At 34.8% G+C, this 15,769-nt stretch overlaps 1 protein-coding gene across 1 annotated transcript in view; it reads left to right on the plus strand.

Annotated features, from left to right (window-relative positions):
- The first annotated feature begins 601 nt into the window (after window positions 1–601).
- LOC133192445 (low-density lipoprotein receptor-related protein 4-like) overlaps window positions 602–15,769 on the plus strand; it is an 87,425-nt gene continuing 72,257 nt past the window's right edge. The window contains exon 1 of the mRNA XM_061328452.1: window positions 602–676. Coding sequence (XP_061184436.1) covers window positions 613–676 — 64 coding nt within the window. The 5' untranslated portion in view covers window positions 602–612. The remainder of the gene's footprint in view (window positions 677–15,769) is intronic.

Genomic DNA, 15,769 nt, shown 5'->3' on the forward strand with positions numbered 1-15,769 from the left:
CCCCCATCCACCCGATTCTGACGCATATTTAACCAATAGATCAATTTATGTGTTAACTGCAATGAAAACCATGTTATTCTTTAAAATTTAATACATTGTTCGTAATGGTTTTTAAAATTTAATAACCTTTGGTCATAATGTACATAAAATATCTAATCTGTTAGATTTTTAACTTCTGTAATTACGCTACACTTCATAAAAATGGGATACAAATTTGCTTACTATGCATTAGCAGTCAAAACCTAAGAATAATTTAGGAAATTACAAACATAACTGCTCACTAGACTGTGTGCTAAGGCACTGTCATACCTGTGTAACCTCGTGACCTGTATAGATTCAAACCTAATGTAATACTTGTGAGACCAAATTGTATACCCTATTGGGCTATCCAGCAAGCTATTGAAAACACTACCGGTATTTCGTAATTCAATTATAACAAACCCATTCTTTTAATCCTGTCTCAAAATATATTTTATTCATGTCTATTCAATTCTTTGATGCTGCAAAGCGATAGACTGGAACAAAACTTCCTTGTTTCATAGCTGCCATTGTTTCACTTCCAGTTGGCCATATACGTCTTAATTTTATGATTTCGTTCATTTAGTGACCAAGATGTTTTTTCTTCACTTTATAAAATTTTTGGCAATCATAAATGCATATGGATACCTTTGCCTCGGTAAGATGATAATATTAACAGAAATTTTCTTATCAGAGTTAATGTTTTCCATATCTTTAAATAAGAAGAATATCCGAAAAGCTCATAATTTTTTTTAACATTTAGTAGAAGTAGTAGTTGTAATTATTGGAACATACGTAACTTTTTTTCTTTCTTTACATTCCAAATAGATAATAAGAAAAATATATTATGAATATTTTTATGTGGTTGATTTTCAAATGTTTTATGCATGGAATAGATTTTAGAATTTTACCTTCACTAAAACCTCAAAACACAAGTCAGTAAAATTAAAGTGCATCAAACAGAATCATTGGGATCAATATTTTATCAATCAGTGTTTATTTCAATAATTTTAACCATTTTAAAAGAACTCTTGGGGTTAAAGTAGGTAGCAAAACTCGCGGACATGAATAAAAGTTAGCTTATAGTATCTTTACACAAGTATCTTTACACAAGTATATTGTCCTAAATGGACAGACTGCTTCATTAAATGTAGTCTGGTCCGATTTATAGAAAAAAATACTCCTAACGGCAATAATTATTACTTGATCCAGCATAGTTTTTAACCTATTTCGATATGCCGATATTTCGATATGCTGAATCCGAAAAAAAATATGCTGGCCTTCATGAAAATGGCGTTAAAAAGGTCAAAATGGCGATTCAAAATGGCGAACATCCAATTTTTCTAATTTTCTCTTAATGTCGTTCAAATAGGAGAAAGAATGTGTGAATATCTCACTGAGTATACAACTCTAAAATGATAAAAGAATGCTAATATTATTACTTTAATTCAGAAAATTTAGTCATTTCTAGACTTAATTCGAATTTTCTCTGATTTATTCTGATTTATTTGTCTATTGTTTCTATATTCTGCTTTGTTCAGGATTTTACATTTGCAAATATCCATACACTGCAGATTGGGTTTTTTTCCTCTGCATCTCACTATTCTACAACTGAATGATGGTACAGCTGTAAGTTATAATCTGAATTTCGGAAAAATCTCTGCAAATGCCCATTCATAAGTTTGCAGCAGACAACCAAGAACAGCTATTCCATCTCATTGGACTTAGTAATGTGAGGTTACCACTGCACCTGCCTATCTTTATATCACGTACTGCCTGGCATTGTGCTCGCCTTACATGCATATAAAAAGAATGGGAAGCGTAATTCCTAAATTATTTTCGATACACGTTAGTGGACACTGTATATTTGTTACACAACCCAAAGACGATTTTCTTTTTTTTTTGGGGGGGGGGGATCAGTTAATTTTCCTTCTCCTCTACCTTCCATTGATATGTACTACAATGAGTAAATTGTATTAAATTTATTTTTCTGAAGCTCTGGAAAAGACAGATTTATCGCCGAAACAATTTAAAAGGAATAATTGCAGGCTTCCGAAAGGTTCCACTCGAATTCTACAAGTGTCTATTTCTGGAAAGAATGAGCGATGACACGTCCATATATGATATGCTTGTATGAGAACAGCTAAAGGTGCAAGAGGGCACTCAAGAACAGTACTAGAGCACTGCTTGAAGAACTACAGACTGCTTCTTTACTTAGCGCAGACTGCTTTAACCAATATCATTCTCGCATTTGACTCAATCTTCAACCATCCCTCACTCACTCCTTCCCCCTCCCTCCCTCCCTCCCACATACATAGCGAGCAGTAACAATGTCTTTCATAACGGGTGGTGGGAGGAGACAGGGTAATATTTTTTTCCAAGGTACAGCAAAGTTAATAGGAAGAGGAATTTCTCTTGATGTCCCTTTGTTTTGAGTGTTGCTGATTATATTGATTAGTCCATTTAATGATCAAACAAAATGTAATACTAGAAAAGTTTCATTTTTTCTGGAAATAGTTAAAACAAACTCGACTTGTTTCTCCATATTTGACCGTGTTCCAAAGCTCTGAACCCCTGTCCACCTAAATTCACTGCTGAATCGTTGTCATTATCAGCTAGCACTTCCACTTCAACATCCCTCAGCACAGAAGAAATTCTTGCCCGATTTCATTGAACCCTTTGCACTAGCTCTTGAAATTAGCGCTTTAAGAGCTTAATATTTCCCCCCAACATCCTCTATTCCAGCTTTAAATGCTTTACGTTCAGTCAGTTTTCGAAATTTTGGTCTTCTCAACAGCTCAAGGAGCAACACATTTATGTTCAAATGTTAAGACCATTTTTTTTCCAAAACCTTATGCAAAATGGAAAAAATCTCTGATAAGACATGTAGCTTTCTCTTTTGAGACCATATCGATTTGTTGTCTTTTTGGGTAGAAAGGTCATTCCATTAGCAAAAAAAAATTCTCAAACTTTATCATCTGGAATCACACTGTGTGCATTTTTTGGTGAAAAAAGTTGTATAATTGTGCAATCTAAGAGCACCTGCAGATTCCTTGTGATTTCTATCACGTACAAGCTACCGTACCAATAGGCCGAAGCCATTCTTGACGTTGATCTAGTCAACTTCTCTTGACAACAAAATTTTCTTGAATACTCCAAGAACTTTACAAGGCAATTTTATCCACACTACTTTGTTAGGATAGTGTATGGTTGTATCAAGAATCGAGGGGGGATTAAACACAAACATTTTTCTCTTTCCGATTTTGTTAATTTTAAAACAATAGGCACCGAATTCAATCCGAGTTTGACAAAAAATGTGTTTGGATTATCGATTTTGCACATATACAATATTCTTAAAAAAGAATTTTGCAGTCGCTTAACTTTAAATATAACAATACAAGATTTTCCGTTCACAATATTAAATATTTGTGAATACAGCTTATTTTTGTTGGCTATGAATAACAAAATGCAAATGCAGGGACGCAGAATCAGAGCTAGGCAATCAAGAATATTTATGGTTTACGTATATTATACTAGTTTTGATAATTCTTAATAAATATGTTGATATATTAGTATATTACATTCAAATTTATATGATTTAATAATTCCTAGCTCTCTGGTTGTGGTCCATCATTTTAAAAATCATATGCTAAGTTATGTTGCACTAGACCTTCCACATGAACATAAACATTTATTTTTTTTTTCTACGCTGCATTGACTAAAAGTAGATCAAAAATTTCCAACTGATAATTTAGCAACCCTCGAACTACAATGTTCCCTCGCCTTTTGGCTCGGAGAGTACTGCTCTTGGGGTAGCTTAATTGTCATATTGTCCTCCAAAAATCATGACCAGACTATACCGAAGTCAAGACATCTGTATGGTCAAAATAATTAATTTATTCAAGGATCATATTCATTTCATCTGTATATGGCATATCAAACGTTGCAATATTCAATATTTTCCATTTGTATTGTATAATTTTCCAGATAGAAAAAATACACCTCTATACAATAAAAATGGAGAATTATACAATACAACGGGAAAATCATACAATAAAAATGGAAATTGTTGAATGCAATTAGAGAATTATACATTGCAAATGGAAATATATAGAATCAAATATAAATTTATATAATAAAATGGAATATATTACAATACAAATGGAAAATTATACAATTCAAATGGGTAATTATAGAATACAAATGGAAAATTATACAATACCAATAGAAAAATAAAACAATATAAATGGAAAATTATAGAAAACAAATTAAAATTATAGAATACAAATGGAAAAGTATGCAATACAAATGGGAAAGTACACAATACAAATGGAAAAGTTCGAATATTGCAACTTTTGACATACCATACCTGTAGTGTTTAATATGTGTTTCGGAGGTGACAGGGGCTAGTTTCGTACTAAATGTAAATTTTCTCTGAAAAGTGAGGTATCCTTTGTTTGACGTGATATTTCAGATAGGAAAATGAATAGAATAATTATGAAAAAGTTGTGAAGTGTAGCAGAGTGCTTATTGAGAAAAATGATGTGCAACATGTAGGTGTTACTATGATGCTTAGCATATACAGAGCTGTAAATCCGAAACTAAGACATGCTACCAGTTGCCGAGGAAATTCAGCTGGCAAGCAGTAGGGCTTAGAAGACATCGGAAGCTGTCATTTATTGAAATAAAATCAAATTAGGTTGAATCTTGCAGTACGTTCGTTGCATTCACGCATTTTCTAACATTTCTCTGCAAACCAGGTTTCCTTTGTCGGAACTGAAAAGTTTGTGGGGGTATAGATAATTCGATCGTCGTTCACCTTCAAAGTGCTATCGTTGTTTTTTCACAACGAACGGTGAAATAAATATAATTTTACATCAATAGGACATTGCAAGATTTTATATTACATTTCAGGCCCATAGAAAGCTGTTTCAGTGTGTGTTTGTGTGTCTTTGTTGGGGGGGGGGGGTCCAACAGAACAACAATTCTTTGACAAGAAAAAATATTATTGAAGGAGGACAATCGTAATTTAGGTTTGTTTTCTATTGCATAATATTAGTATATTCTTGTATTGGCAAAATTATAGGGATGAAAGGAGGGGACACGTTTAAGCAGATAAGTCTTCAATACAGAGGTGGATTTGACCGGGGGGGGTAAAAATGTATAGTAAATAAATATAATAAAATAAAGCGGATATTTGCAGAAGTAATTTCTGTACAAATATTGTGAGATGTATTGGAAGAAAAGGAACTATACATAGGGAAATTAAAAGTTTTTTTTTTTTTTTTTTTTTTTTTTCACCAAAACAGAATAACATAATTTAGAGGAGGACAATTTGATTCTAAAGAAAGTTGGATCTGGCATTTTTTTCGAGTCAAAATGTTTATTTTTCATGTCATTGAAGGACAGATTATTTATTTCAAAGGTGATAAGGGACAGTTTTTATGATTTCCACTACACAAAATAAAAAAGTGGGTAGGAAAAAATAAAGAAAAAATGAGAAAATAAGAGTGTGTGCGGGGCGTGGAAAGATGAAACTCATGTGGAAGCATCCTCAGGTATCGTAGATTCAAGTTTGTTCAAATCATGATCCCCGGGGGTAGGGCGGGGCCACAATGGAGGATCAAAGTTTTACAAAGAAATTATGTAGGAAAAACCTTCAAAAATCTTCTTCTCAAGAACAGCAACGCAGGTACGTTAAGGCTTCCCAGAGAATATCGTAGTATACTATGTGCTTTCATTTCTCTGAACTACAAATATATGACGTCATAATTGAAAATGACGTCAAGTCACTGCACACTTGAGCTGTTATGATGGGGAGAGTGTCATAAATTTTACAACTTATTTCAATCTGCATATAAAGTGTCAGAAAGGTAGTGTAAAATAAACGTGTTTTAATCTATTTAAAAATCTTATATATCATATATATTTTAAATAACTTTGCTTTATCACTCTTGTTTAAAATTCAGCGTGTTCAAAATATACTAGTTACGAAAATATGCGTTTGACATTTACCTTTTTTATACCCTTGGATAGATGTAGAATTTATAATATGTGTATAAAAAGCCTGGCGCAGGTGATTAACGAGCATTTATTTGAGATCTTCTGTGGAAATCTGTAAGAGGAGTTTCCCCTCTAACTGAATCTTGCTTGGGAAAAATGTGTGATGGCTTTGTTTTAATACATATGACGATATTGATTGGAAAATACCCTCAAATTTGTCGGTAAGTTGAATTTATGTAAAATATTTTGTACCAGAGTAATTGTATAACTTTTCCCAAGCAATTTCGGGTTCACAAGGATGCGACGAGTTTATTTATGTGACAAAAAGTTAAGAACAATTGTGTTAATCAGCTGCGCCGAAGCGATTTATCTGAAACATTTCTAAAAAGTAGAGAAATGATCGTCACGTGATCAACGAGGTCATGTGATATCGTAACAAATACGTTTATATGTAGCCTAGAGAACTCTCTATATAAATTGGCCGTACTTAAGTACATAACTCAAAAATAAAAATTGACCTTGCAATTCAGTGATATGTTTTGAACGCATTTATAGCTTCGGGAAGCCTTAACGTTGCTGCGAAAGCCATGATGAGTCATATTTATATGGAGGCATCCTCAGATAGTGTAGATTCAAGTTTGTTCAAATCATGATCCCCGAGAGTAGGGCGGTGCCACAATGGAGGATCAACGTTTTACATAGTAATATATAGGAAAAATCTTTAAAAAATCTTCTTCTCAAGAACAACAAAGCCATGATATGTCATATTGATATGGAAGCATTCTCAGATAGTGTTAATTCAAGTTTGTTCAAATCATTACCCCCGGGGGTAGGCGGGGCCACAATGGAGGATCAAAGTTTTAGATCGAAATATATAGGAAAAACCTTTAAAAATCTTCTTCTAAAGAACAGAAAAGCCATGATGAGTCATATTTATAGGGAAGCATCCTCCGATAGTGTAGATTCAAGTTTGTTTAAATCATGAACCCCAGAGGTCGAGCCGGGTCACCATTGGGGATCAAATTTTTATATAGAAATATATAGGAAAAACTTTTAAAAATATTCTTCTCATTAACAACAAAGCAATGATGAATCATATTTATATGGAAGCATCCTCAGGTAGTGAAGATTCAATTTTGTTCAAATCGTGACCCCAGGGGGTAGGGCGGGGCCACAATGGAGGATCAAATCTTTATATTGAAATACATAGGAAAATCTTCTTAAAAATCTTCTTCACAAGAACAGCAAAGCCATGATAAGTCATATAGATATGGAAGCATCCTCAGATAGTGTAGATTCAAGTTTGTTCAAATCATGACCCCGGGTGTAGGGCGGGGCCACAATGGGAAATCAAAGTTTTACTTAGAAATATAAAGGAAAAAAATCTTTAAAAATCTTCTTCTCAAGAAGAGCAGGCATAATGAGTCATATTTATATGGAAGCATCCTCAGGTAATGTAGATTTAATTTTGTTCAAATCATGGCCCCCGGGGCTAGGCAGTGCCACAATGGAGGAAAGAATTCTATGCAGAAATATATAGGAAAAATCTTTAAAAATCTCCTTCTCAAGAACAGCAATGCCATGATTGGTCAGATTAATATAGAAGCATCCTCAGGTAGTTATAGATTCAAATTTATTCAAATCATGATCCCCGGAGGGTAGAGTGGGGTCACAATGGAGGATCAAAGTTTTACATAGAAATATATAGGGAAAAATTTTAAAAATCTTCTTTTGCTGCAAAGCCCTGATTGATCATATTTATGTGAAAGCATCCTCAGGTAGTGTAGATTCGAATTCTGTTTTGTTCAAGTCATGATCCCCTGGGGTAGGGCGGGGCCACAATTGAGGATCAAAGTCTTAAATAGAAATACATAGGAAAATATCTTCTTCTTAAGAACTTCAAAGCCATGATTAGTCATTTTGATATGGAAGCATCCTTAGGTAGTGTAGATTCAAGTTTGTTAAAATGATGACCCCGGGGTAGGGTCGGGCCACAATGGGGGATCGAAAATTTTACATGGGAACATATAGGAAAATATCTTCTTTTCAAGAACTGAAAATCATGTTTAGTCATATTGATATGGAAGCATCCTCAGGTAGTGTAGATTCAAGTTTGTTCAGATGATGACCTCTGTGATAGGGAGGAGCCACAATTGGGGATCAAATTTCTACAAAGGAATATATTGGAATTTTTTTTTTAAAATCTTCTCAAGTACAACAAAGCCATTTGTTATATTGACATGGAAGCATCATCAGGTAGATTAAAATTCAAGCCCCCCCCCCCAGTAATCTTTTCAATACTGAACTGATTTGTACTTTTGCCTAGCAAATGTGCTCAGGTGAGCGATGTGGCCCATGTGCCTCTTGTTATGTTTATAGTATAGTAGATACATATTTTTAACAATTAAGCTGGGGAGTGCCTATGTGTGGATGAGGCCCAAATCTTGGAAAAGCAAACCCCATCATAGACCCCAATTCCTTTTTTGGTACACATGCACTGTAAGTTGTTAATTACATGATATATGTTGACATATGTTTTGAGCTATGGTATAAAGTGCAATTAATTACCCCCCCCCCCCAAAAAAAAAAAACTGTCTCGACAATCTGTTTACATTGACCTCATGTGTATGCCCCCTTCAGCATATGCTTGACATTAAAAAAAAATGTCCTCTACTACCTGATCAGACATTCGTTTATTGGAGAATAATGTCCGAGGCATTTGTTTGATCTCAGTAATAACTGTGGTACATGTACACGTAACATTCTCTATAACAGGATAGTAGATTTATTTCCTGTGGCAAAGGTGCTAATTTGTCATTTAGACTGTCAATATCCGTGTCCATTTTTATAATTTTACACGTACGTTGTTAATCCAGCAACATATTCAAAAAGTGAAAATAATGCGTAAATTAATAATTTATGTTATATATCAGGTATTCCTGGTGACAAAGGTCTTATTATTGGAATGCAGAACCCCGCTTCAGTATTCACAGTAACAGAAATACCTAAAAGTCCTGCGAAATATTACAACAACGCTTCGTTTCCACTAAGTCCTTCCAGAGTAATGCTAAGCAGCATTTCCTCTGATCCGAAGAAAAATGTTGTATATGCTAGCATCGAAGACTCCATTTATGTATTCCAAAATTTTTCCATCTGGCAGAATACATCAGACATTTCACTTGCATTCGAAGGAAGGTCTCGATCAACAAGTCAAATAGCATTTGATTATATTTCAAATAATTTATATTGGTGTGATTCACTGATGAAATGGATTGCAATGAAACCAGCGTACATGGACAATACAATTTTTAAAATCGTCGTATACAAAAATTTGAGGCTACCGCAAGGATTAGCTCTTGATCCTGAGGACGGGTAAAATAAATATTTATTATATTTTTAAAAACTTATATACTTTGCTAAGTAACTTATCTTATGTATATCATATCAGGTATATCATTAAATCATATACAAATAATTCAGTAAGACAAATCATATTAGGTTCTTGTTATAGCTTCATGAAAAATAGATGTATTGTCCAATAGACAAGTAATACCAATATATATATATATATATATATATATATATATATATATATATATATATATATATATATATATATATATATATATATATATATATATACAGGTGACTCTCGATGGCTCGAACTCCGATCTCTCGAAGTTCTCGATCTCTCGAAGTGAACCTCCGGTCCCGTTTTTTCCCTCTATATAACTAAGCAAATTTACTTCCGATCTCTCGAAGTTCTCTATCTCTCGAACCAAGACCTGGGTCCCGTTACACACATTTCATTGTTTTTTACTCTCTATCTCTCGAAGTTTTGATTGCGAGTGTGTACACGCCAATCAAGCGTAAAATTAATGCAGCTTGGACTTACCTGGATAACAGTGAACACCTGGGGTTGGCATGGAGGTGTTAATTGGGTGCTTACATAGATGACACTATACCTGTGAGCATCCGAGTGTTGATATTAATAATTAATTGGTTATAATCGGTAAATTAGAAAGGAATTGCTTCACAACTTATTTTGACTTGACAGCGAGATGAAAATTTTTAGAAAATAATTTAAGAGGCGTGTCAATAATTTTCCATAGATTATGAAGTTTTATTAGAGTGTACATAATCCCAGTATGACAAACATTGCACAAGAAATCCTATCTCAAGAATTAAAAACCGATTTAATACGAGAAATCTGGTAAAGGACCCGATCAAGCCCGGGGGGTAGCCACACCGACGATTGCTATTCAGGTTTTGGTGTAATCATGAAATGAGTACAAATAAATATTGAAACTTAAAAAGATCGTTTTATTTATTCAAAATACGATCATTGTTGTTGAAATCAAGTGAATTACCTGTAAAATACGCATGAAAACGTGCAATGATATTATCAACATATACTTCCGGTATTTATAATAGTAACAATGATGATCGGAACTGAAAATTCCGGATTTTATTCACTTTCTATCTCTCGAACCCCTCGATCTCTCGAACTTTTCTTGCGGTCCCTTGAACTTCGAGAGATCGAGAGTCACCTGTATATATATATATATATATATATATATATATATATATATATATATATATATATATATATATATATATATATATATATATATATATATATATTAAGCACTAAAAATGACCATCGACACGAACAATAATAATTGTCAAATTTTCGGGACGACCTGTCCCTTCCTTAGGACAAAGAAAAAAGTTAGGAAGTCATAAAAACAAAGGAAACAGAGAAACAAAAACAACTAGCACTACTACTAAACTACCAAACACTAAATATTTACAGTGTTACATGTTTAATTTGAAGTTTATAAACAGTTGTGAACAAAGAAATCCGGAGCGCTATGAATTGCGTCTGGTCTATCGGGTGTACTCTGGTGAAGTGCGATTTACATAATTGAACGAATTAATCATCACTAATTAATTATGACCAAGCAGTAAATCGTACATTGCCTTATTCTCTCAAAATAGCGTAACTCTACATGATAAAAAGAAATGAAAGAAAGATAATATGGAAGGGCAATTTTAAAATATGAATTAGGATATATTATAAATTTGGAAATCGGATAAAAGAAATAAATAAAACTGTAGGCTGTAAATATTTGGGTAGGTTGTTCCAGAATTGCTAATGCGAATTAACGGTAAAGTTTACACTATATAGAGAGAATGAACTTGTTTGTTACAATCCGGGATTGGTTCTAGTTCACGTTCATCATGGTGAAGTCATTTAGTTTGTTAATACCATTAGGGCGGATTGACTTCAGCCTGTGCATCCAGAACTTTTCCTCGCCTTTTCTCTGAGTGTCTGTCCATCTAGGATTATTGTCAATAACCACTACTGTCATGTCCTCCCATTTGTGACCTTCAAGGTTGAAATGTTCCACAACGGGTTCATTGAGTTTTTTGGTCCTAATGGTAGAACGGTGATTATTGACTATCCTGCGGAGATCTCCTGTTTCACCAACATACTGTTTGGAGCAAACTTGGCAACTGATAAGATAAATGCAGTTGTCTGTTTGACAGGACAAATTCCCTAGTATTTTGTAGCTCCGGCCTGTAAAGGGTCTGTTAAAGCTGTATGTGTCAGAGCTGTGCTTACAGAGAAGACATCTTCTGTCAGAGCAAGTTTTAAAGCCCCCGTTAGGCAATGGATTGTCCAATCTGGTTCTTACTACCATGTCCTTTAGGTTCCTCGGACGTCTGTTTGCAGCAAATGGGGGCTCCTTAAAGACCTCTGCCATTCGTTTATTTGAGTGGAGAATTGGCAGATTCTTTTGAAGGATACCGCTGAGGTTCGTAAGGACGGGATGGTATGTGGTTACCAGAGAGACCCTGCCGCTATTGTCTTTTTCCTTGTAGCGTAATAGGTTTTGCCTGTCATGTCCCGCCATCTCATCAATAGCAGTTTGTACGTTGCGGGCATTGTATCCTCTCTTGCATAAGTGGAACTTGAGGAGACCGCTTTCTTCCTGATATAAGGCAGGGGATGAACAGATGTGCCGAATTCTGGTGGCTAGACCCTTAGAAACACCCTTAAATGTGTGTGGGGGATGACAACTAGTTGGCATAAGATACAGATGGGAATCTGTGGGTTTCGTGTGGAGACTGAATTCGATTTCACCATCAGTCAGGGTAGATGTAGTATCTAGGAATATGTTTTTCGAATTAGATACGTCTACTGTAAATTTGATAGACTGATGAAAGGTGTTGGCAAACGAAATGAATGCCTCGAGGCTCTCGCGACATTCCACCCACTTCATCTCTATACGTCAATGAAACGCAACCAGCTAAGGGGCCTAAATGGTGCTTGAAGTAGCAAGTTGCGTTCAAGTCTGCCCATGAACATATTGGCATAAGATGGTGCCATTTTCGTACCCATAGCAGTGCCATTAACCTGCAGGTAATGTTCTCCATTAAACATAAAGTTGTTATACTTGAGAACATGTTCAAGGAGCTCGGCAAGGGACTCGGTAGAAGGAATTTGTATGGATCTACTATCCCAGACTTCTCTACAGGATTCAATACCCGCGGAATATTGGTGTACAAAGATGTGACGTTCATAGCCACGAGAAGGGTATGATCTGAAAGGCCATTAGAGGGCGTCTTGTTGATGTAGTCAGTGGTGTCCTTGAGATAGGATGGCAAATTCTCTACGTGTTGACGGAGATGTAAATCAATATATTTAGAAATTTTCTCCGTGGGGTGTCCAATTGTGCTAACTATAGGGCGACCTGGCATACCTTCTTTGTCTATCTTGGGAAGCAGATAAAGTTGTCTTGGTCTACAGTCAATAGGATTGAGTGTCTCATAGACGTTGATACCTATCTCGTTTTTCTCAAACATTTCGTCAAGAGTTTTGGTGATGGCGGTGGAGAATTCTTTAGTAGGGTCAGAGTCAAGTTTCTTATAGAAGCGTTCGTCTGAGAGTTGTCTATTGGCCTCCGCTATGTACGTCTCTTTATCAAGTACTACTACTGTAGAGCCTTTGTCTGCTTTTTTTATTACAATGTCATCCCGATTCTTTAATGATTGTAAGGCGGATCTCTCTTCCTTACTCAAATTGTCGGGAGCCTTGTCTGGCATAGAAAGGAGTTTCTCTATGTCTGACTCAACGGCGTCAATATACGACTCAAGGGCTCCGAATTTGCCCGGTGCAGGTTCCAAGTCACTTTTGGGCTGTTAGAGTAAAACTGTAAATATTAAGTGTTTGGTAGCTTAGTAGTAGTGCTAGTTCTTTTTGTTTCTCTATTTCCCTTGGTTTTATGACTTCTTAACTTTTTTCTTTGTCCTGAGGAAGGGTCAGGTCGTCCCGAAAATTTGACAATTATTATTGTTCGTGTCGTTGGTCATTTTTAGTGCTTTATATAAATTTGACCTTGTATATACTTAGTAGATCCGACACTTAGGATATACAGTGTTGTTGGTTTTTAGTATATATATATATATATATATATATATATATATATATATATATATATATATATATATATATATATATATATATATATATATATATATATATATATATATATATAATGTATGTATGTATGTATGTATTGCTAGAATTTCCCATGTACTCACATAGGCTGATGTTCTTTTCTGACAATGACCCAAATTCAAGAATCGAAAAAGCCTTCATGGATGGAACAAATAGATCTGTTATAGTGCACACTGGATTGATACGGGTATTAGCTCTTTCTGTCGACGCTGCCAATAATTTACTTTACTGGGCAGATTATTACAGATACACACTTGAAGTAAGCAACTATGATGGGTCAAATAGACGAGTACTGAGACGCAATAACAACGTTAAACTTACAGGTCTACACTATGATCAGGTATCAAATAACCATTAGGTGTAATTATAATAGTATAATCAACTACACAGAACTAATCAATATTTGTTTGGGCATATTATTTATCATGAGCGTTTTTGACTCTCTATCAAAAACCAACCTATTTTTACATCCTAAAAGATTTGAGATAAGATGAAAATCTTTAATCTCAATTAATGTGACACTTTTTAACGGTAATTTTTTTCTGGGTTTTGCATTTACCAAACCTACTCCATTTGCTGTTTTGAAATTGAACAGTCCCGAATGGTATATTACATGTACACGAAATGAGCCAATAAACTATCCTTTTTTATTTTATTCATACATGTATCAAAATATCTTATGCTAAAATTACTTAAAGACGAATCTTTCTTTTTGTTTTTTAATCGAAGTCATTTACTTCATTTTTTAGTTAAATTTTATGTAATTTAGTTTGATTTGCGTAGATACATAAAGATTTGAATTCAAACCAGAGACTAAAGAAATGATTCTGTAGGACATGCAAATAACGTCAGAAGAAAACATTTGATCTGTAAAAGATTTAAAACTTTTTAAATCGCTTTTTGTATTTGAACGCTCTTTTTGACATCCAATTCATCATACTGCCTTAAAAGAGAGTGTGTTTTTTTTTATCTCACTGTACTGTATACTCTTAAGATTGTATTTTTTAATATAATATCATCTGATTTTCAGCATTTTTATTTAGAATATTTTGCATGCTGTGAGTGCTGGAAAGAAATTATTATTTGGTGTGGACACGATATCGGGGTCAGTAGTTTACTCTGTACCTATAACTGAAGGCCAGCCGTTTACCGTTCACGTTTACAACGCAGAAGTCTCTAAAACATACACTGGTAAATACATATATATTTGACAGCTAATACTATATAGGCATATGCATATGTCGATTGACCTGGAGCAGCATCGCTACGTCATGTTAGTAAACGTCATATCTACCGAAGATTTTCTCTCTGTTGATACGATCGAGAAGTGTTAACTCTTCTTTAATCTGCCAACATAAAAAATTTTCTAGAAATCAAACTTTCTCTTTTCTTCAACAATTCTTTAAAAGGAATAAAATCTGTGTTGTTGATACCGAATTGTAAATTAACATGAAATGTCGTATACAGTTTGACTAACATTGTGCATTATCGGTTTCTGCATCGCAAGTCAACGTTATTTAGACCGTAATAATTGATGGTCAACTGATGTAAGAAATCACGTGGTGAATTATAATATTGTAAGTTATAATGTAAGAAGAAGCAGTTATTTCCAGTGGCGGATCCAGAAGTTCATGTGGGGGAGGGGGTTGAGGCCCACAGGACCGAAGGGGGAGGGCATGGGAGGGGGTGTACCCCTCCCATAGGTGGGGGTTCGGGGGCCTCCCCCCAGAAATTTTCTTTAAAATGGCTCCAAATGGTGCATTTTCCAGCATTTTAGATTGAATAAGTTAGTATTTGTTCATTTTTAGGTCACCTGAGTCACTCAGGTGACCTATTGCTATCCGTTTTTGTCGTCCGTCGTGCGTTAACTTTTGAACATTTTCAACTTCTTCTCGCTCAACCAATTTCAACCAATTTGGGCATATAGCATCTTTGGGTAAAGGGGAACAAAAATTGTGAATTTCATGGTCCCTGCCCCCCTAGGCCCCTAGGGGTGGGGCTAAAACCACCAAAATTGATGGAATCTATAAAAATCTTCTTCTTTACTCCTGGACATCAAGTAGTCAAACTGTTGGCATGATTGTAATAAGCATTGGGCCCTCTACTTAAATTGTGAAATTCATGGCCCCACGATCAGGGTTCTGGTGCTAGGGCGGGACTATATAGATCATATAGTAAAAGTGCATTATTTCTTTGAAAATCTTCTTCTCTTCTCCTGGG

This window comes from Saccostrea echinata, unplaced genomic scaffold (assembly GCF_033153115.1).
Source record: "Saccostrea echinata isolate AGI-Se365-2 ecotype Australia unplaced genomic scaffold, CSIRO_AGI_Sech_v1 ptg000025l, whole genome shotgun sequence".
NCBI lineage: Eukaryota > Metazoa > Mollusca > Bivalvia > Ostreida > Ostreidae > Saccostrea > Saccostrea echinata.